The sequence below is a fragment of the Trichechus manatus genome, unplaced genomic scaffold (genome assembly GCF_000243295.1).
Source record: "Trichechus manatus latirostris isolate Lorelei unplaced genomic scaffold, TriManLat1.0 scaffold00006, whole genome shotgun sequence".
NCBI lineage: Eukaryota > Metazoa > Chordata > Mammalia > Sirenia > Trichechidae > Trichechus > Trichechus manatus.
Genome location: NW_004443942.1, coordinates 22,985,480 through 23,007,794, shown reverse-complemented (window position 1 = coordinate 23,007,794; position 22,315 = coordinate 22,985,480). Strand labels below are relative to the sequence as shown.

The 22,315-nt window shown below is 38.1% G+C and overlaps 1 protein-coding gene across 4 annotated transcripts in view; it reads right to left on the bottom strand.

Moving 5' to 3' along the window:
• Positions 1-22,315, bottom strand: part of ELP4 (elongator acetyltransferase complex subunit 4) — a 276,959-nt gene that overhangs the window by 246,072 nt on the left and 8,572 nt on the right. For all 4 annotated transcript variants that reach the window (XM_004369749.1, XM_023737996.1, XM_023737989.1 and 1 more), the window contains exon 2: positions 10,522-10,557. In XM_004369749.1, coding sequence (XP_004369806.1) covers positions 10,522-10,557 — 36 coding nt within the window. The remainder of the gene's footprint in view (positions 1-10,521; positions 10,558-22,315) is intronic.

Below are 22,315 nucleotides of genomic sequence, written 5' to 3'. Positions count from 1 at the left end.
ACAAGAAAATCCAACACCTCTACAACAAAAAGACAAATAATCCTATTAAAAAATGGGCAAAGGAAATGAACAGACACTTCAACAAAGAAGACATTCAAGCGGCCAAGAGACATGAGGAAATGCTCACGATCACTAGCCATTACAGAAATGCCAGTTAAAACCACACTGAGATACCATCTCACCCTGGCATTACTGGCATGAATCAAAAACACTGGAAATAACAAATGTTGGAGGGGCTGCAGGGTGATTGGAACTCTTAGCACTGCTGGTGAGAATGCAAAATGATACAATCACTTTGGAAAATGATATGGCGCTTCCTTAGAAAGCTAGAAATACCATACGATCCAGCAATCCCACTCCTAGGAATATATACTAAGAAATAAGAGTCGTCACTTGAATAGACATATGCACACCCATGTTCATGGCAGCATTGTTCACAATAGCAAAATGATGGAAACAACCTAGATGCCCATCAACAGATGAATGGATAAACAAAATATGGTACATACCCACAATGCAGTACTATGCAATGATAAAGAACAACGGTGAATCTGTGAAGCATCTCATAACATGGATGAAACTGGAGGACATAATGCTGAGTGAAATCAGTCAATCGCAAAAAAGACAAATATTGTATGAGACCGCTATTGAAAAAACCCATGAAAAAGTTTACACACAAAAAGTAACAAACTTTGTTCGTTACGAGGGATGGGAGGGGTGGTGGGGAAATACTAAACAGGCAATAGATAAGTGGCATCCTTGGTGAAAGGTGAAACAGTACACAATACTGGGGAAACCAGCATAACTTGTACAAGGAAAGGTCATGGAAGCTTCATAGACACATCCAAACTCCCTGAGGGACTGAACTGCTGGGCAGAGGGCTGTGGGGACCATGGTCTCGGGGAACATCAAGCTTAATTGGCATAACACAGCTTATAAAGACATATTCTACATTCTACCTTGGTGAGTAGCTTCTGGGGTCTTAAAAGCCTGTGAGCAGCCATCTAAGATCCACTGGTCTCACCCCTTCGGCAGCAAGGAAGAATGAATAGAACAGGATACAAGGAAAAGATTCATAAAAAGCACTAATGGACCACAGCTACCAAGGCCTCCACCAGACTGAGTCCAGTACAGCTAGATGGTGCCCGGCTACCACCACCTACTGCTCTGACCAGGATCACAACAGAGGGTTCTGGACAGAGCTAGAGAAGGACGTAGAACAAAATTCTAGCACACACACAAAAGACCAGATCTACTGGCCTAAAAGAGACTGGGGAAACCCCGAGAGTATGGCCCCCAGACACTCTTTTGGCTCAGTGGTGAAGTCACTTCTGAGGTTCACCATTCAGCAGGGGATTGGACAGTCCCATAAAACAAAATGGGACTAATGAGGCACAGCAGTCCAGGGACAAGGACTAGAAGACAGAAGGGGACAGGAAAGCTGGTGACAGGGAACCCAAGGTTGAGTAAGGACAGTGTTGACGTGTAGTGGGGTTGTTAACCATTGTCATAGGGCAACATGTGTACTAACTGTTTAATGAGAAACTATTTTGTTCTGTAAATCTTTATCTAAAGTGAGAATAGCAGCACAACTGGAAGAGCGTAGTTGATGTCACTGAACTGTGTATGTAGAAATTTTTGAAATGGTGTATCTTTGGCTATGCATATTTTCACCAAAAAAAAAAAAAAATGGTCTAGAAGGGAGAGGGTTGACATGTCGTGGGGTTGTTAACCAATGTCATAAAATAATATGTGTACTACTTTCTAATGAGAAACTAGTTTGTTCTGTAAACCTTTACCTGAAGTACAATTAAAAAAAAAAAAAAAAACTTCTAGGCATACGATATTAGAGCAAATCTATGATCAAAAGTATAGTTGATTTACTTGCAGCTCAATTGTATGTATATATTAAAGAACACAGCTAGTTTTTAACACTATCTATTACAAGTTAAATTTATATCTACAAATCTAAAAGTCACAAATAAGCTTGATATGGATTTAAGAGCATTTTATGAGAGCCTTCATGTGTAAAGGAAAAGGAAAATGCTTTCAGCGCCTCTGCACTACTCACAGCTGACAGGTGGAAAAGTTAACAGAAGCAAACGTGGGCAAGATGACCAGCACTGCCTATTGGTTCATATAGCTATAACACTGGAAAAATTGTTTACTTTACTTAACCATTCAACTTTAGAACAAAATAGAAGTCATGTTTAAAAGAGATAACACTGATTTTAGTATAAATAATTACTACTAAATCGGTTTACAGAAACAATCATCCAAACATAAAAGAAAACCACAAGTTGCTGTTGAGTTGATCCCACTCATGATGATCCCATGTGTGTCAGAGCAGAACCGTGCTCCAAACGGTTTTCAATGGCTGATTTTTCAGAGGTAGATCATCAAGCCTTTCTTCCAAGGCACCTCTGGATGGACTTAAACTTCCAACTTTTTGGGTAGCAGCCAAGCACGTTAACTGTTTGCACCACCTAGGACTCCCATCTAAATATGTTTCATTATAAATGAATGATGTAAGAAACAAACCTGATACTAAATTTGTAATTTCTAAGGTTCATATTTTTACAACAACAAAAGGAAAATAGAAATTAAAAAAAATTCAACCACCATTCCACCAACCTAACAGAATTATTGCTAAAATCTTATGATATTTCTTTTCAGCACTTTTTCTGTGGATGTTTTCTTTGTAACATGGTTACAGTTATTACTAAATTTTGTATCCTGCTTTTTTTTACTTAATAGCACATATTTCATAGTCTTGTACCTATTGTGTTTAAGACTACATAATATTTCAGTAAATTTATCTACCAAAATTTACTTGGCCATCCCCCTACCATGAACATGAACTATCATGCTCCTTTCAGGCTTTTGTTACTATTAAACACAGATGTATAAATGTGCCTAAAATTGAACATGTTCAAGATGGAATTTGGTAACTCATTATTTTCTTCCACCAAATGTGGTCCTCTATCAGTTCTCCATGCTTTAAGTTTTCAGAAGATCGGGATTTATCCTTGATACCTCCTCTCTCTCTCATCAATCCACCTCCCCCATCCTTAAAATTGTTAAATTTGTCTTCAAAGTATTTCTGGAATTAGATCACTTCCCTTCATGTCAATGTCACTACCCCAGTCTATGCTACCAACAAGTTCTACCTAGACAACTGCAATTGCCTCAACTTCTTTCTTTGCATCTACTCTAGTCTTCCTTCAATTTAGTAGGGATCTTTTCAAAATACAAACTCAATCACGTTACTTTCAGTGGCTCGTCATTACTATTGGGAGAAAGAATTAAACCCTTTAACCTGGTCTATAAGACTGCATGGTTGTAGCCAAAGAGGACACTTTAATGTGTATAAATAAAAGTATCACTGTTATCTCGAGGAACATCTAGCTCAATTGGCATAACACAGTTTATAAAGACAATGTTCTAAATTCTACCTTGGTGAGTAGCGTCTGGGGTCTTAAAAGCCTGTGAGCAGCCATCTAGGATACTCCACTGGTCTCACCCGTTCGGGAGCAAGGGAGAATGAAGAGAACAGGATACAAGGAAAAGATTAGTCCAAAGGACTAATGGACCACAGTTAGCAAGGCCTCCACCAGACTGAGTCCAGTACAGCTAGATGGTGCCCAGCTACTACCACTGACTGCTCTGACCGGGATCACAACAGAGGGTTCTGGACAGAGCTGGAGAAGGATGCAGAACAAAATTCTAGCACACACACAAAAAAAAGGACCAGATTTACTGGCCTACAAGAGACTGGGGAAACCCCAAGAGTATGGCCCCCAGACACCCTTTTGGCTCAGTGGTGAAGTCACTTCCGAGGTTCGCTGCTCAGCAGGGGACTGGACAGCCCCATAAAACAAAACGGGACTAATGAGGCACAGCAGTCCAGGGACAAGGACTAGAAGACAGAAGGGGACAGGAAACCTGGTGACAGGGAACCCAAGGTTGAGTAAGGACAGTGTTGACGTGTAGTGGGGTTGTTAACCATTGTCATAGGGCAACATGTGTACTAACTGTTTAATGAGAAACTATTTTGTTCTGTAAATCTTCATCTAAAGTGAGAATACCAGCACAACTGCAAGAGCGTAGTCGATGCCACTGAACTGTGCATGTAGAAATTTTTGAAATGGTGTATCTTTGGCTATGTATATTTTCACCAAAAAACAAAAGGTCTAGAAGAGGGAGGGTTGACATGTTGTGGGGTTGTTAACCAATGTCATAAAACAATATGGTACTACTGTTTAATGAGAAACTATTTGTTCTGTAAACCTTCACCAGAAGTACAACTAAAAAAAAAAAAGTATCAGTGTTAGTAGTGGTATAATAGGGTCATTTTTCCCCCTCTAAAATGTACATGATTTTTGCTTAACAGCTTTTCAGTAAAGAATGAAAGAAATCTAATTAATTAGAAAAATAAAAATAATTATTTGTAAAGTTAAGAATGCATATTACCATACTTAGTAAGGGAAGGAATAATATTATACCAGTACTGCACAAAGCAGAAATAATCACCTGTAGATACTCAAAAACAGTAGGTGTTTTATGATTAATGAAAAGTGATAAACAATGAAACTAGACTGCAGAGTTTCTTTACTTCTACCTGTCTCTTAAATGATAGTGTTCTTCAGGGTACTGCCTCCCTCCGCCCCCCCTTACTCTACACACATATCTAATGACCTTATCTAGTCTCACAGCTTCAGTGATCATCTCTATTGTACAGATGCCCAATTCTTTATCTCTAGCTGAGCTTTTTCTCTGCTGAGCTCCAGAGCCTATGTACAATTATCCACTGAAATCGACATCATTGCTAGTATCTGAACACTTATTATGAACCAGGTACTGTACTCAGCACTTTATATACATATTTTATATCGTCTTATTTTTACTTGTAAGGAATGTGCCAACAGAATTTCACAATTAACATGTCCAAAATGCTGTCAATCTTCCTTTGTTAACATCTATCTAACTAGGCAAGTTTTTTGACCATTTGGGCTTCAATTTCCTCAACTATAATATAGGAATAATAAAACTATACCTACCTCATAGGATTGTGGAAAGGTTAAGTGAGATAATAAATGTAAGTACTAGATTAGTGCCTTGCACATAGTTAAGCAATCAATAAATGTTAGGTAATATGATTTTCACTCTCAGCTCTTCCCTTTCCTTTACAACCCCCAAAACTAATCACCAAGTCCTTTGGCTTCAACCTCTTAAAACCTTTAGAATCAATCAACTTCATTCTATCTTTACCACTAATAGCTTAATTCAATTCACCCTCATCTCTCACCACCAGTCTCCCAACTGGTCTTCCTATTTCCAGGCTTGCTCCCTCCAATCTATACCACTCAAGAGTACTTATTCTAAACAGAAAATCTAATCTTGTCACTCCCCAGTTTTAACATCTTTAATAGCACTCAAGAGAAAAGCACTCAAAAAGCAAGGCACATGAGCCTCTCCACATCTTGTGTTGCCTTACTTCTCAACACTTTTCATCCATATACATTTCAGGTATACCAACCTACTTCCTTGCACTACTTACTGCTTCTTACCTCAAGATCTTTGCATAAATCACTCCACCTCTTTGACTAGTTAATTCCCTCAAATCCTCTAAAGTCAGATTTGGTAAAACCATCATAAGAATCTTTCCTCAAAGCTGGGTGCATTCAGGCTTTAATAGTCTGCCACCTGTTTGCTCCTATAGTAGCATTTATGTCCCATTATTGAAATTTCCCCACCAACCTAAAACATTCTTAGGGCTTAGAATGCATCTTATTGTTATATCCCTAGTGCTGAACATATAGCATATACTTAATATTTATAATTAAGGGAAAAACAACAAACAAAAATCTATCTTATCTTGTACATCAGCCACATCTATTATGGTTTCGCTGGAAATACACCCTCTAATACACACACGCACATTCACAAACATATTCAATAATAGTATAACAGAATACTATTACGGAATATAATAGTATAATGGAATACTACGATATTTTATCACCGTCGAGTCGATTCTGACTCATAGCAACCCTGTAGGACACAGTTGAACTGCCTCATAGGGTTTCCAAGTCTATAAATCATTGTGGAGGCAGACAGCCACATCTTTCTCCCTTGGAGTGGCTGGTGGGTAGGTTTGAACTGTTTCAACCTACCCATCTTTCAGTTAGCAGCTGGCTGCTTAACCACTGTGCCACCAGGGCTCACAATATATAATAGTATACCAGCCCTATTTTCTCAAAGAGTCGTATATGGTAGAACAACCTAACTGGGGAAAGATCACCTACTTAGGGATTAGCAAAACAAAACATAAGCTCTTCAAGTAGAAAACTACCAATTTTGTGAAACAAATTCAAAAGCCGAACAATAAGCATTTAATTAGTGTATTTAGTGACTCCCAGTAACACAGGGCAAGCAAATAAATAAATAAATAATGGTATGACAGAACTGCCAAAAACCAAACATAATTTTGGCCTGAATTAACAGTCTAATTCCTAGGCTGAGAAAGATGATTGTCCTCTTCTCTACAGTAGTTGACCAGATTAACAATAATATATTCAGTTTGACGACTTAGACAAACTAGAGTATCTTCAGAGAAGAGACACCAGGATGGTGAAAGGACTTTTAAAACTATGTGACATGAGAGAGGGAATATTTAGCCTGAAAAAGTTTAGTGCTGTTATCCTGTCATAATATGGTAGTAAATTTATGATTAAAGTCTTAAAAGTATAGTAACAAACATCACCTTATGCTTAGATTAGGGTAATGAGTAGTTTCTATCATTTAAAGTTTTTACTTTATTACTACAGTGCATCCTTCATTGTATCTCTTTATTGTGCTTAAACTATTCCATGACTATTTCTTACCATTAGAAATTAATTATCTTTAGTCAGGTTTTCAAATCATTCATGCACTCATATATTCATTTATTCATTATACCTTTATGTAGTTCCCATGCTCACAGAGCTTACGGTCTACTGAATAAGAGAGATAAGTAATCAGGTAATTCCAAAAAATGTAGTAAGTGCAACGGTAAGGCAAATACACAATAGCAAAGATGCATATAGACGGAATGCTGAGTAGGGGTTCAGAAGGAAGCAGCAGTCAAGAAAAACTTTCTAGAAGAGATATCTCAGTGAAGATCTAAAGACCGATTGTTGTTGTGTGCCATCGAGTCAATTCTGACTTACAGCGATCCCATTTGACAGAGTAGAACTGTCCCATAGCATTTCCCAAGGTTTAATCTTTACAGGAGCAGATTGCCAGGTCTTTTCTCCCAAAGAGCATCTGGTAGGCTCAAAGTGCCAACCTTTCAGTTAGCAGCCAAGCGCTTAACCATCATTCCACCAAGGCTCCTTAAAGGATGATTCCAAAAACCAAACCCACTGCTGTCAAGTCAATTCCAACTCATAGCAGCCCAATAGGACAGAGTAGAAGAGCTCCACAGGGTTTCCAAGGCTATAAATCTTTATGTAAGCAGACTGCCACACCTTTCTCCCATGGAATGGCTGGTGGGTTCAAACCACTGACCTTTTGGTTGGCAGCTAAATGCTTTTACCACTGAGCCAACAGGACTCCTTAAAGGATGCCTCCAAAAACCAAAGTTGTTGCTGCTGAGTCGATTCTGACTCATAGCAACCCTACAGGACAGTGTAGAACTACCCCATAGGGTTTCCAAGGAGCAGCTGGTAGATTCAGAAACTGCTGACCTTCTGGTTAGCAGCGAGCTCTTCACCACCACGCCATCAGGGCTCCAAAGAATGATCAGGAGTTAGTAAAAGAGAGGATAAAAAGCGAAGTCTTAGCAAGAAGAGAGAGAATGGTATTTTGATGAAATTGAAAGTTCAGGGTGATAGACACAAAACATAAGGAAGGATGGTGTCGTGGATTGAATCATGTCCCCCCCAAAATGTGTATATCAATTTGGCTGGGCCATGATTCCCCGTATTGTGTGCTTTTCCTACATGTTGTAAATCCTGCCTCTATGATGTCAATGAGGGAGGAAGGGCTGCAGTTGTGTCAGTAAGGCAGGACTCAATCACAAGATTGGATTGTGTCCTGAGGCAATCTCTTGAGTTATAAAAGAGAGAAGTGAGCAAAGAGACAGGGGGACCTCAAACCACCAAGAAAGCAGTGCCAGGAGCAGAGCGTGTCCTTTGGACCCGAGGTTCCTGCACAGAGAAGCTCCTAGTCTGGGGTAAGATTGATGAGAAGGTACAGAGAGAGAGAGAAAGCTTTCCCCTGGAGCTGATGCCCTAAATTGGGATTTTAGCCTACTTTACTGTGAGGAAATAAACTTCTCTTTGTTAAAGCCATCCACTTGTGGTATTTCTGTTAAAGCAGCACTAGATGACTAGGACAGAATTTGGTACCAGGAGTGGGGTGCCCCCGGGCACTTATCAGTGGAGCTAGGCTTGCCAACCCATGGAGCAAGAGAGTTGAGCACATTCAGGGCCAATGTTTACTGGTGGAGTGGGGTGCCCCCAGGCACTTATTGACAGAGCTAACGAGCTTTGTAACACTTGCCTGAGCTGGACAGAGGCCAGGACGAGGGGCTGAGGGACAAGAGGCCAATGACCAGGGAGAGGCCCACTCGTGGGCATGACTGAGAAGAGGCTGTCCTGATTAAAGAAGTGTATCCTGAAGCATTCCTGATCCTGAACTGTAACATGTTATTTCCTTCATAAACTCTATAACTGTGAGCATGGTCTGTGAGTTCTGTGTGACCATTACAATAATTATTGAACCCAGCAGAGAAGTAGAGAGTGTGGTGGGAGGGATGGCTGATGTCAGAATTGATAAAAAGGTTTGAGAGAGGACGTATGCCTGACCTCCACCTCACTGGAATCTGCCTTGGGCTAATGCTGAGGGTGATTCTCTCTCTTCCTGCTCCTGAAGTTAGAGAAGGTGAGACATCCCATGCCACCGTTTTTACAATCGTATAATATAAATATAGTATAAGCTAACAATGTGCTGTGGCTATGATAGCATAGTAGGAACATTTTCATTGAGTGCTTGTTATGTATGTGTTGAAAATTATTTCATACTTTATTGCATTTTGTCATCATGACAACCATATAAAATGTCAATAATATTATCATCCCTATTTTATGTATGAGAATACTTAGAACGATTAAGTAACTAATCCAGGTTCACAATGAAAAAACAAAAAGCTAACGAATTCTTAGCCATAATAATAGATTTGTTTAGATTAACACTTTTTATATAGTTCTAACATGCTGAGCAGAGGTGATACTAAATTTGGAATACTATATATTGTATTAGTTCCGGGCACAGTTAAAGGGACAATGTCAGGCTAAAAAGTACATCAAGAGGAGTACAACCAGGAGAGTGAGAAGTGTGAAAACCACCAGTTTAAGAAACCATGTCTACTTATTTTGGAGAAGATTTAAGATGTTAAAATAGTCATTTTCAAATATTTAAATGTGTAATGTGAAAGAGTAGATAGATTTCTTCTGTATCGTATCAAAGGCAAAACCGGGAATAACAGAACTGTTATAGGAATATGGATTAAACATCAATATAAAGAATTTTCTAATAAATTATAGCTTTTTCATCAACAATGTATTGCTTTTTAAACCAGAAAGTCTGTATTCAAATACTGTTTGATATCTGCCAAGGATTATGCAATATTGATTTGTTGCCAGATGTGAGGTTTAATTATGTGACTACCAAGACTTACTTCAACTTGAAGAATCTATGATCTATACTAAAAAAAAAAAAAATAAGGTAAACAGGATTATGCATGTATATTTAAATATGAAGTCTTGACACTTTAAAAATGAATAAAAAGGCAGCAACAAACTCACACCTATCAATAATTATACTGAATGTAAACGGCCTAAATGTACCTATAAAGAGACGGAGAGTGACAGAATGGATCAAAAAACCATCAACATGTTGTCTAAAAGAGACACACCTTAGAAACAGCAATGTAAATTTATTAAAAATCCGCGGATGGAAAAAATATCAATCAAAGAGCTACCAAAAAAGAGCAGGAGTGGCAATACTAATCTCAGATAAAAAAATGAATAAAAATATGATTTATCAATTTGTTATATTTCTTTCAATAAGAAAACAATAATGATAAAGTGTGATTATACAATGAGTTACGAGTACAACAACTTTTCAAATTAATCACTCTAATAATTCCATTCTAAATACTCAAGTTCTCCAGAAAAAATCTATTGGCATTCATTTCAGTCTTTTCTTTTTTCAAATGGAACACAATGCACTGTCAACAATTTTTAAATTATATGAGCTAGATTTCCTGAGATGTTAGCCTAACTTATTTAAAGTTTAAATCAATATTTGAACTTAAATTAGAATTTAAGGCAATTACCTTCTAATTTATCTAAATAGCTTCTGTAGACAGTTAATAGTTTAAAATATTCAATTTCAGAACGCGCAAACCCGTAAAATCATTATGCACAACAAAAATCTGTGATCAGATGAACAGGGCAGACATTCTCTACTAACCGATCAGAAGAACTGTTCCAACAGCTAAGCCTCCACCTGCAAATGAAACAAAACACAAAGAAAATTAATCTAACTTTTCACATTACCTTCAGCATAAAAGTTAGGCTTTATCAAGGACAGATTCTGCAATAACTTTAAAACTGCAGTTGAGAACAACATTTTAATTACCTTTGCAATACTTTGTTCAAGGTGCTATTATAAAATAATTACATATTATATGTAATTACACACTACACATTGCAATTATTTTCATAATATACTGTACTATCCTCTTTTCCCTGTGATAGGACCATGCCACATTCAACGTAACTGCGGCTAAGATTCAATAATGTTATATTTAGCACTTGTTAATAAATTAACTCAATAGCCAAGACCTAAATGTGCACAGTAACTTAACTACCACAGAAGTACAACAGAGAAAAGAAAGTTTATTATGATAGAAATTCCACTTTAATATTTATCCACAAATTTAATAAGCCTATTAAATAATTAAAAGCTAATAATTAAAGCTAATTCTCTTTTCATTATGAACAATATACACAAAGTCTGAACACTCTAAATATGCATTTCTAAATATATTTGGAATTTTAAATGAACAATAGTTCCATCATTTCAAAGGAAAATGACTTTTTAAATCCCTTACTTTCAATGTTATTACAACATGTGCTTTTAAATATGACTTAGGCTACATGAGTCAGAACTGACTTAATGGCAATAGGTATTAATAAAGTGATAAATTTTTACTCAAATAGTGAATTGTTAACTATGCTTTAATTTAAAAGCAAGCGTTAAGAAATTAGAACCACACTAAAAAGATGAGTCAATTGACTAATGATATTTTCTTTGTTCATAACCCCATTTATAAAGCATTGTTATTTACAATTAAGATCGATAACACTAACAAGTATTTAAAAATAAAAAAAAGTATACCGAAGAATGAATAGAAATGTATTTAAATTGTAACTAATTAGGAGGCAGAGCCAACATGGCACTATAGACAGAAGCATCACACCGTCCCTCCACAGCAAAGACGTGAAAAACTAAGTAAAACAGACAAATGTCAATCCTGGAACCCTAAGCATAAACAAAGAGATAAAGAACTTAACTAAGCACCAAATGGAATAAAAAACTGACAGAGAACAGAAAGCGAAGAGAGTTACAAGCAGAGGTCCCTTATTGGCTAATGCAGCATGGATCCACCATCTTGGACTGCTGTTGGAGATCAGCGGACTGGGAGTATGGGAGAGCAGATTCACAGACCTCCCAGCAGGAGACATAGCACCTGGTAACCAGTGACACATGCTTTCCCACTGCCCACTCTCCCTCCACCTGCTTGGCCTTTATGGCAGGCCGATTTGCGGCATTCCAGCGGGCTGATCTGCAGCTTCTTGATGGGCCAATTTGCTGCTTCCCAGCAGGCTGATCTGCCACTTCCCAGCAGGCTGCGACTGCAGCACAGAGATGCCAGTTCCGTCCACTCAGATTCGCCCTGCCCACACTGCCCAGCTTCTTCTTTGCCATTTCTTTGTTGCTGGTGTTGCTTTCTTCGGCCTCTTTTGGTTTCTTCCCTGCCTCTCACCTCCCCTCCTTTCTCTCAAACACCCAACTCCATGCACCAGCTCTGCTTCTTCTTGAAAGGCTGTGAAGTGACACTAGGCTGGGGAAATATTTCCCTGGTCCGTGCCCCACGCTGGTGCAATCCCTGGGTGGTGTTTTTTTCTTTTTTGCTTGTTTTCTTGTTCTTTTTTCTTTGCTATTTTTCTTCATTTCTCAGTTTCTCATCTTTTTCTACTTACCTTCTTTTCCTGTCTCCTGAATAACTGGTGCTGTGTATCATCTCCAACCCTTCCAGCCAGGCTGTACTTCATGGCTTCGGAGCCACTTCCTGGTCTGTATAGCCATGCTAGTGGGATCCTGGGGGCTTTTTTTTTTTTAATTTTAATTTTTCTTTTCTTTTTCTTCCTGTTTTTCCTCATTTCTTGGTTTTTCATCTCTCCACTCCAACGACAGCCTCAGTATTATTTTTTTTGCCTCTTTTTTCTCTCCCCTCTCTCTTCTTTCCCATATCCCACCTAGCTCCACACATCACAACCTCCTCCTCCTCCCTCTCCTTCCTGCCTATCTTCACTGTGTGCTGAACACGGCACTCCCAAACACAGGCACAGCCTAATGGAATTTGCTGTGCACTGACACCAGCTCACATTTTCGGAACCAGTATATGCCACAAACAACCTATCCCAGCCCCTCCCCTTCAGCAGGACCTGCCCTGCTGTACTATAGCTGAGCAACTGGCCCTACCCATTGGAAAAGGAGGTTAAAAATATCGTGTCCACAGACGAGTAAACAAAGAACACAGAGCCCGCCTGCTCAGATATAACCAAATAAAACAAAAAAGCAGGACAAAAACAAACAAATCTGTAACTGATAAACAAAGAAAATAACTATTGACTGTCCCAAAGACAGCAGACAATATCAAAATATATTAAAGAAATGACAGGATGGTTCCAGTAGGCATCCAAAATAAAATACCAGATGACTTTCCAGTAGGAAAAAAGGCAATAGAACTACCTGATAAGGAATTCAAATCTCTAATATTCAGAGCTATACAAGAGTTGAAGGAAAAAGCAGACAAAAATGAGGAAAAAAATAGACAAATTCATGGAAAAGGCAGACAAATTCATGGAAAATGCAGACAAAAAAATGGAAGAATTCAGGAAAATAATACAGGAACAAAATGCCAAAATGAATTCACAACTAGAAATGATACAAAAACAACAATTAGAAATCCAAAAGATAAACAACAAGATCTCAGAAATAGACAATGTAATGAAAGGCTGTGGAGCAGTTTTGAATCAATGGAAGACAAGATCAGCAAAATTTAAGACAAACACTTGGATACAACATTGAGGAAAAAAATCAGAAAAAAGAATGAAGAAAAATGAAGAAACCCTGAGAATTATGTGGGATACAATCAAAGGCTAAAATTGCGAGTGATCAGAGTTCCAGAACAAGGGGAAGAAAGGGAAAACACAGAGAGGATCACTGAAGAATTGCTAACAGAAATCTTCCCTAATATCATGAAATATGAAAAGCTGACCATCCAAGAAGCTCAATGAATGCCATATAGGATAGCCCCCAAAAGAAAAGCACCAAGACATATCGTAATCACACTCACTAAAACCAAAGACAAAGAAAGAATCCTGAGAGCAGCTTGAAAAAATGAAATATCACATAAAGAGGGGAAACAGTAAGACTAAGCTCTGATTACTTGGCAGAAACTATGCAGGCAATAAAGAAATAGGATGACATATATAAAACCTTGAAAGAAAAAAATTGCCAACCAAGAGTAATATATCCTGCAAAACTCTCGTTCAAATATAAAGGTGAAATTACTACATTTCAAAAAAAACAGAAATTAAGGGAATATGTAAAAACCAAACAAAACTTACAAGAATTATTAAAGGCAGTCCTTTGGTTTGAGAACAATATCAGACAACAGCCGGAATCTAGGATGTAAGATCTCACCAGCCAGATACCAATCTAGGAAATAAACTCTCAAGGACTATTCAAAACCCATAGATTTACAACAGATAACCAGAGAGGTTATTTGGTAAATGATAACAACATTAGAAAAACAAAAGAGGAAATAAATGGTGTAGGTATACAACTCATAATGGAGAGGAAGGCAAGGCAATACCAAGTAATAATAGACTGGTTGAAGCCTAGGAAGATACTGGTAAATTTCAATGTAACCACAAAGAAAGTTAACAAACTTGCTCATCAAAATAAAGAAAAAAAACATAAAGTCTCAGTAAAAACAAAATCTACAAAAAAAAAAAAGAAAAAAAAATCCACAAACAAAAATTCAGCACAAGAGAGTAAGAGAAACAAAGATGTCAGCACCACAGAAAAAAAGCACTACAAAATGACAACAATAAACTCACACCTATCAATACCTACACTGAATGTAAATGGGCTTAATGCATCCATAAAGAGACGGACAGTGACAGAATGGATAAAAAGACAGGATCCATCAATATGCTATCTACAAGAGACACATCTTAGAAACAAAGGCGTAAAGTTATTAAAAATCAAAGGATGGAAAAAAATATATCAAGCAATCAGCAACCAAAAAAGAGTGGGAGTGGCAATACTAATCTCAGATAAAATAGACTTTAAAACAAAATCCACCATAAGAGACAAAGAAGGGCGTTATATCATGATTAAAAGGATGATCCATCATGAAGACATAACCATAATAAATATCTATGCACCCAATGACAGGGCTGCAAAATAAATAAAACAAACTTTAACAGCACGGAAAAGAGAAACTGACAGTTCTACTATAATGGTAGGAGACTTCAATGCATCACCCTCGGTAAAGAACAGAACATCTAGAAACAAACTCAACAAAGATACAGAATATCTAAAGGCAACAATCACCAAACTTGAACTCATAGACATATAGAACAATCCATCCAACAGCTGCAAAGTACACGTTCTTTTCCAACGCATATGGAACGTTCTCCAGAATAGACCACATCTTAGGTCACAAAGCAACCCTCAACAAAATCCAAACCACTGATATAATACAAAGTAACTTCTCTAATCACACCTCCATCAAAGTAGAAATTAACAATAGGAAGAGCAAGAAAAAAAAATCACTTACATGGAAATTAAATAACACTCTGCTTAAAAAATATGGAGTGATAGAAGAAACCAAAGATGGAATCAAAAAATTTCTAGAATCAAATGAGAATGAAAACACATCATACAAAAACCTTTGGGACACAGCAAAGGCAATACTCAGGTCAATTTATAGCAATAGATGCACAGATCAAAAATGAAGAAAGGGACAGTATCAAAACATTAGCTATAAAACTCGATCAAATAGAAAGAGAACAGGAAAAGAATCCTACAGGTACCAGAAGAAATTAAATAATAAAGATCAGAGCAGAAATAAATGAAATGGAAAAAAAAAAAGAATCAACAACACCAAAACTTGGTTCTTTGAAAGGATCAATAAACCAGTAGTCAAACTGACAAAAGAAAAACAGCAGAGGACGCAAATCACCCAAATAAGAAATGAAATGGGGAACATTACAACAAACCCAACCGAAATAGAAAGGATCATAACAGAGTATTATGAAAAACTACACTCCAACAAATTTGAAAATCTAGAGGAAACGGACAAATTTCTAGAAACACACTACCTACTCAAAGTATCACAAATTGATGTTGAAAATCTGAACAGACCCACAACAAGAGAAGAGACTGGAAAAAAAAAAAAAAAATCTCCCAACAGAAGAAAGCACTGACCCAGATGACTTCACTGAAGAATTCTACCAAACATTCAGAGAAGAGCTTACACACTCAAACTATTCTGGAACAAAGAAGAGGAAGGGATACTTCCAAACTCGTTCTACGAAGCCAGCATAACTCTGATACCAAAACTAGGCAAAGACACCATAAAAAAAAGAAATTTACAGACCAATATTTCTCATGAATATAGATGGAAAAATTCTCAACAAAAATCTAGCCAATAGAACTCAGCGTCATATCAAAAAAGTAATACAGTACGACCAAATAAGATTCATACCAGGTAGGCAAGATGGTCCAACAATAGAAAATCAATCAACATAACCCCACCACATAAATAAAATAATCACATCATCATTTCAATTGACACAGAAAAAATATTCGACAAAGTCCAACATCCATTCCTGATAAAAACTCTCAATAAAACAGGTATAGAAGGGAAATTCCTCAATATAATAAAGGGCATCTATACAAAACCAACACTCAAAATCATTCTTGAGAACAGGAACAAGAAAAGGATGTCCTTTATTACCAGTCCTATTTAACACTGTGCTGGAAGTTCTAGCTAGAGCAATAAGGCAAGAAAAAGAAAGGGCATCCAAATTGGTAATGAAGAAGTCAAACTGTCCCTGTTTGCGGATGATATGATAGTATACATAGAAAACCCAAAAGACTCCATGAGAAAACTACTGGAACTAATAGAAAGATTCAGCTGAGTAGTAGGATACCAGATAAACGTACAAAAATAAGTTGGATTTCTATACATCAATAAAGAGAACAATGAAAAGGAAATCAGGAAAACAATAGCATTTATAATAGCCCCTAAAAAAATAAAATACTTAGATTTCACCAAAACAGTAAAAAGAGAACCTACAGACAGGGAAAAGATTTTTGGCTACTACAAATCAGACAAAGGTCTAATCTCTAAAATCTACAGAAAAATCCAACACCTCTACAACAAAAAGACAAAGAATCCAATTAAAAAATGGGCAAAGAAAATGAACAGACACTTCATCAAAGAAGATATTCAAGCAGCTAACAGACATATGAGGAAATAATCGCAATCACTAGCCATTAGAGAAATGCAAATCAAAAACACCATGAGAAACTATCTCACTCCGGAATTACTGGCACTAATCAAAAAACTGGAAATAACAAATGTTGGAGATGCTACGAAGAGATCAGAACTCTTATGCACTGCAGGTGAGAATGCAACATGATACAACCATTATGGAAAATGATATGGCGCTTCCTTAGAAAGCTAGAAATAGAAATACCATATGATCCAGCAGGCCCGCTCCTAGGAATATATCCTAGAGAAATAAGAGCCATCACACGAATAGACATATGCACGCATATGTTCATTGTAGCATTGTTCGCAATAGCAAAAAGATGGAATCAACCTAGATGCCCATCAACAAATGAATGGATAAACAAACTATGGCACATATACACAACGGAGTACTACGCATCAATAAAGAACAATTATGAATCTGCAAAGCATCTCACAACATAGATGAATCTGGAGGGTATTATCCTGAGTGAAATAAGTCAATCACAAAAGGGCACTACAATAAAAACTCATGAAAAAGTTTACACACAAAAAGAAACAATTTTTGATAGTTACAAGGGAGGGCACGGGTGGGGGTGGAAAAACACTAAATATACAATAGATAAGTGGTAATTCTGGTGAAGGGTAAGACAGTACACAATACTGGAGAAGCCAGCACAACTTGTTCACGGTAACGTCATGGAAGCTCCATGGACAAACCAAACTCCCGGAGGGACCAAATTACTGGGCTGAGGACTATGGGGACCATGGTCTCAGGAAACATCTAGCTCAACTGGCAGAGAATATGAAGAAAATGTTCTATATTCTACTTTGGTGAGTAGCATCTGGGGTCTTAAAAGCCAGTGAGCGGACATCAAAGATACTCCACTGGTCTCACCCCTTCAGGAGGAAGAGAAAATGAAGAAACCTAGAGACACAAGGGAAAGATTAGTCCAAAGGACTAATATACCACAACTACCATGGCCTCCACCAGAATGAGTCCAGTATAACTGGATGGTGCTCAGCTACCACCACTGACTGCTCTGACAGGGATCACAAAAGAGGGTCCTGGACAGAGCTGCAAAAAAATGTAGAACAAAATTCTAACTCACAAAAAAGACCAGACTTAATGGCCTAACAGACTGGAGAAAACCCAAGAGTATGGCCCCGGACACACTTTTACCTCAGTAATATAGTCCCTCCTGGGATTCACCTTTTAGCCAAAGATTAGACAGGTCCGTAGGACAAAATGAGACTAAAGCGGCACATGAGCCCAGGGGCAAGGACTAGAAGGCAGGAGAGGACAGGAAAGCTGGTAATAGGGAACCCAAGGTTAAGAAGGGAGAGTATTGACATGTTATGGGCATGTTTAACCAATGTCATAAAACAATATGTGTAATAACTGTTTAATGAGAAGCTAGTTTGTTCTATAAACCTTCATCTAAAGTACAATAAAAGAAAACAGAACATTAAAAAAAATCCTAAAAAAAAGTTGTAACTAATAAAAATACTGAAAACTGTTGGACAGCTGAAAACAATGTTATCAGCTCTTTTTTTCTTTTCACTGCAGAAACTGAAAGAAGCATTTAGAACGCCAATAAAGATCTTATCCCCAAAAAGTTCTGTAGAGGCAGATGTTGTGCAGAAAAATTGAGTATAAAATGTTCCTTTGACAATGGTTATTTTTGCCTTGCAAAAAGCATATATAACTGCAATTTGTTTCAGAGAAATATGAACAATTCGGTAATGTACATAGAACACCATGCAACATTTGGCTTTTTCTGATTGATAGTGATACTTGAAATCAATTTTATGACAATATGTAGAACCTTCTAAACTGCTGAACAGGAAAACAATAAAAAAGAAGAAAAATAGTACATATACATATTTTTATGTTCAAATGGGTTTCTTATAAGACTGAATATATGTTTTAACTTAACATTTAGAGAAATTCCTTCATCATAGCCTTTAAAGCCATACCAGGGTAAATAAGATAACTTAAACTATTACTGAAACTAACAGGTTAACATAAGGTGAAGTGTGTATGATGATATACCCACTGCCACTGCATCGATTCTGACTCATAGTGACCCTACAGGACAGAGTAGAACTGCCCCATAGAGTTTCCAAGGATGTAAATCATTATGGAAGGAGACTGCCACATCCTTCTCCTGAGAAGTGGCTACTGGGTTGCAACCGCTGACGTTTTGGTTAGCAGCTAAGTGCTTAACTATTGAACCACCAGGACTCCTTGTATATGATAATAGTAATCACAAAGTATCAGAGAACAAAAAGGTTTTCTTGGGAACAAGATTAGACAAAATGTTTAATTTCACATTTTCTGCCACATATATGTAGGCCACTAACATATTAGTGCATTTTGAACATTTTAAACCAGTTAATAACTCCTTACTTTCCCCTTTGTGAAAATATAAATTTTTAGATGGGGGGCCAAGATGGCAGAGTAGTCAGATGCTTCCAGTGGACCCTCTTACAACAAAGACCCGAAAAAACAAGTGAATTGATTATATATGACAATCTAGGAGCCCTGAACATCAAAGGCAAAGTTGAGGAACTGGACTGAGTGGCAGGGGGAAGGAGAGATGGTTCAGAAGCATCCACGAGTTGCCAGACCTGACGTGGTGAGAGCCTGGTTCCTTCAGGCCTGATCAGCTCATGTGTCAGCAGTGAGGCAGGCAAGCAGCGGTGCTCAGGAGATGTATGCTGCACCAGGAGAGATCCAGTGGCAGAGAGTCTACTTGGCCGGAACCAGTGAGAAGCAGCCCTCGATTTGCAAAAGATAAACACTTGCGTCTGGCCTACCGCATGAATCAAAAACACCCCCTTGGGAAGAAACATCTCTCCCAATTACCTCCCTGCTCCCTGTGCTGCACTGTGTCCCAGATGGCTTCAACAATGGCCAAGACCTCTGGGCCAGAAGTAGGATTTGTCACACACCCTGAGCCATTCTCCTGGCCTTGGAGAGTGGACAAATTAACAAACGGGGGAAAAAATAAAGTGCCAGCTCCCCTAAGGCAGGAACTCAGGGTAGGCACAACTCCTTTGCCTAGGCACAGGCATGAGGATCCATGGACTTTGAGTGCCTTTCCCCTGTAGAGACTTGTGTGGGCCCAAGTCAACAACGTAGGCCCTCATTACCGCAGTACAACAGGGTATATACCGGAACTCTAACTTCAACTGTTTCAGCTGTGAAGTGGCAGGTTCTTGACATTTGATGCTGCTCTGCCCATTAAGCAGGGACTCCACCGACCCACATCACGGGCCTGAGGACTTATGGCTCCACCCACACCACCTAGCCACCTCCAATAGGGGCCCATGAATAAGAGGTGCCCCCCAGTCATTACTGCCAACAGCATTAGGTGGTCATAGTTCGGCTGCAAAACCAACCCACCTAGGCGCTCTAGGGAATAGGGACACTCCTTCCTCCTGGACTGTTGGGGGCGGCCATCAGCCCCCTGCCTTGTTCAAAGTGTGTGCCCCTGCTGGAGCCAGATGCCTGTGCCTACCCAGTCACCCATACCTGTCTAGGACTGTAGGTGAGAGCCTGCACCACACACTTGGTGGCTATCTAACTGGGCACCTGAGCTGAATCCATACAGGGGGAGCAGGCAGACTCCTGAGCTCACACACCTAGTAAGAGATCTAAACACCTGGTGACAGGATATTAGTGCTTCAAAGGTGTCAATAATCAAAAAAGCTCACATGAGCAGCCTATCTGGGCATATCAAAACAAAACAAGAAGTAAGGACACAGTAAGCAAACATAAAATAAATAAATATAATAACTTATTGATGGTTCGGAGACAACAGTCAATATCAAATCACACAAAGAGGCAGTCCATGATGGCCTCAGCAAGCTCCCAAAATAAAGAATCTAGAACTTTTCCAGAGGAAGAAATTGGAATTACCGGATGCAGAATACAGGAGATTAATACACAGAATTCTTCAAGACATTAGGACGGAAATTAAACAAAACGCAGAACACGCAAAAGAGGAAAGCAAAAAGATTAGAGAAGAGCATAATGACAAATTTAACAGGCTGCAAGAATACACAGAGAGACAGCAATCAGAAATCCAGAAGATTAACACTAAAATGTCAGAACTAGACAACTCAATAGTAAGTCATAGGAGCAGAATTGAGGCAAGGAAGTCACAATTAGGGAGGTTGAAGATAAAGCACTTGACATCAACTTATTTAAGGAAAAATCAGATAAGAGGGATTAAAAAAAATGAAGAAACCCTAAGAATTATGTGCGAGTCTATCAAGAGGAAAAACCTACGAGTGATTGGAATACCAGAATGGGGGTGGGGGGGAAGGACAACAGAAAATACAGAGAGAATTGTTGAAGATTTGTTTGCAGAAAACTTCCCTGATATCATGAAAGACGACAAGATATCTATCCAACATGCTCATTGAACCTCATATAAGGTAGATCCCCAAAGAAAGTCATCAAGACATATTATAATCAAACTTGCCAAAACCAAAGATATAGAGAGAATTATAAGAGCGGCTAGGGATAAATGAAAAGACATCTACAAAGGCGAGTCAATAAGAATAAGCTCGGACTACTCAGCAGAAACCATGCAGGCAAGAAGGCAATGGGATGACACATATAAAGCCTTGCGGGAAAAAAATGGCCAGCCAAGAATTATAAATCCAGCAAAACCGTGTCTCAAATATGATGGTGAAATTAGGGCATTTCCAGATAAACAGAAATTTAGGGAATTTGCAAAAACCAAACCAAAATTACAAGAAATACTAAAGGGAATCCTCCAGTTAGAAAATCAAGAATACCAGATAACAACCCAAGCGTAGAATACAGCACAGAACAACCAGATATCAATCCAGATAGGGAAGTCACAAAAGGAAATAAAAGCTAAAACACTGAAAATAGGGAAACAGGTATCAATATGTAAAAGACGACAACATTAAAACAAAAAAGAGGGACTTAAAAAATGTAGACATAGATTTTTCATATGCAGAGGAAGTCAAGGCAATATAAAAAAATAAAAGACTAGTATAAACTTAGAAAAATGGGGGTAAATATTAAGGTGACCACAAAGGAAACTAACAATCCTAGAAATCAAAATAAAAAACTATAAAAATATAAAGACTCAGCAAATATAAAATCAACAACAATCAAAAAGGTGAAAAGAAAATACAAGAAGAACCAGAAAAGGATGTCCTTTATCACCACTCTTACTCAACATTGTGCTGGAGGTCCTAGCCAGAGCAATTAGGCTAGAAAATGAAATAAAGGGCATCCAACTTGGTACAGAAGTCAAAGTAGCTCTATTTGCAGATGATATGATCTTATACACAGAAACCCCAAAGAATCCACAAGAAAACTACTGGAACTAATAGAAGATTTCAGCAAAGTTTCAGGATACAAGATAAACATAC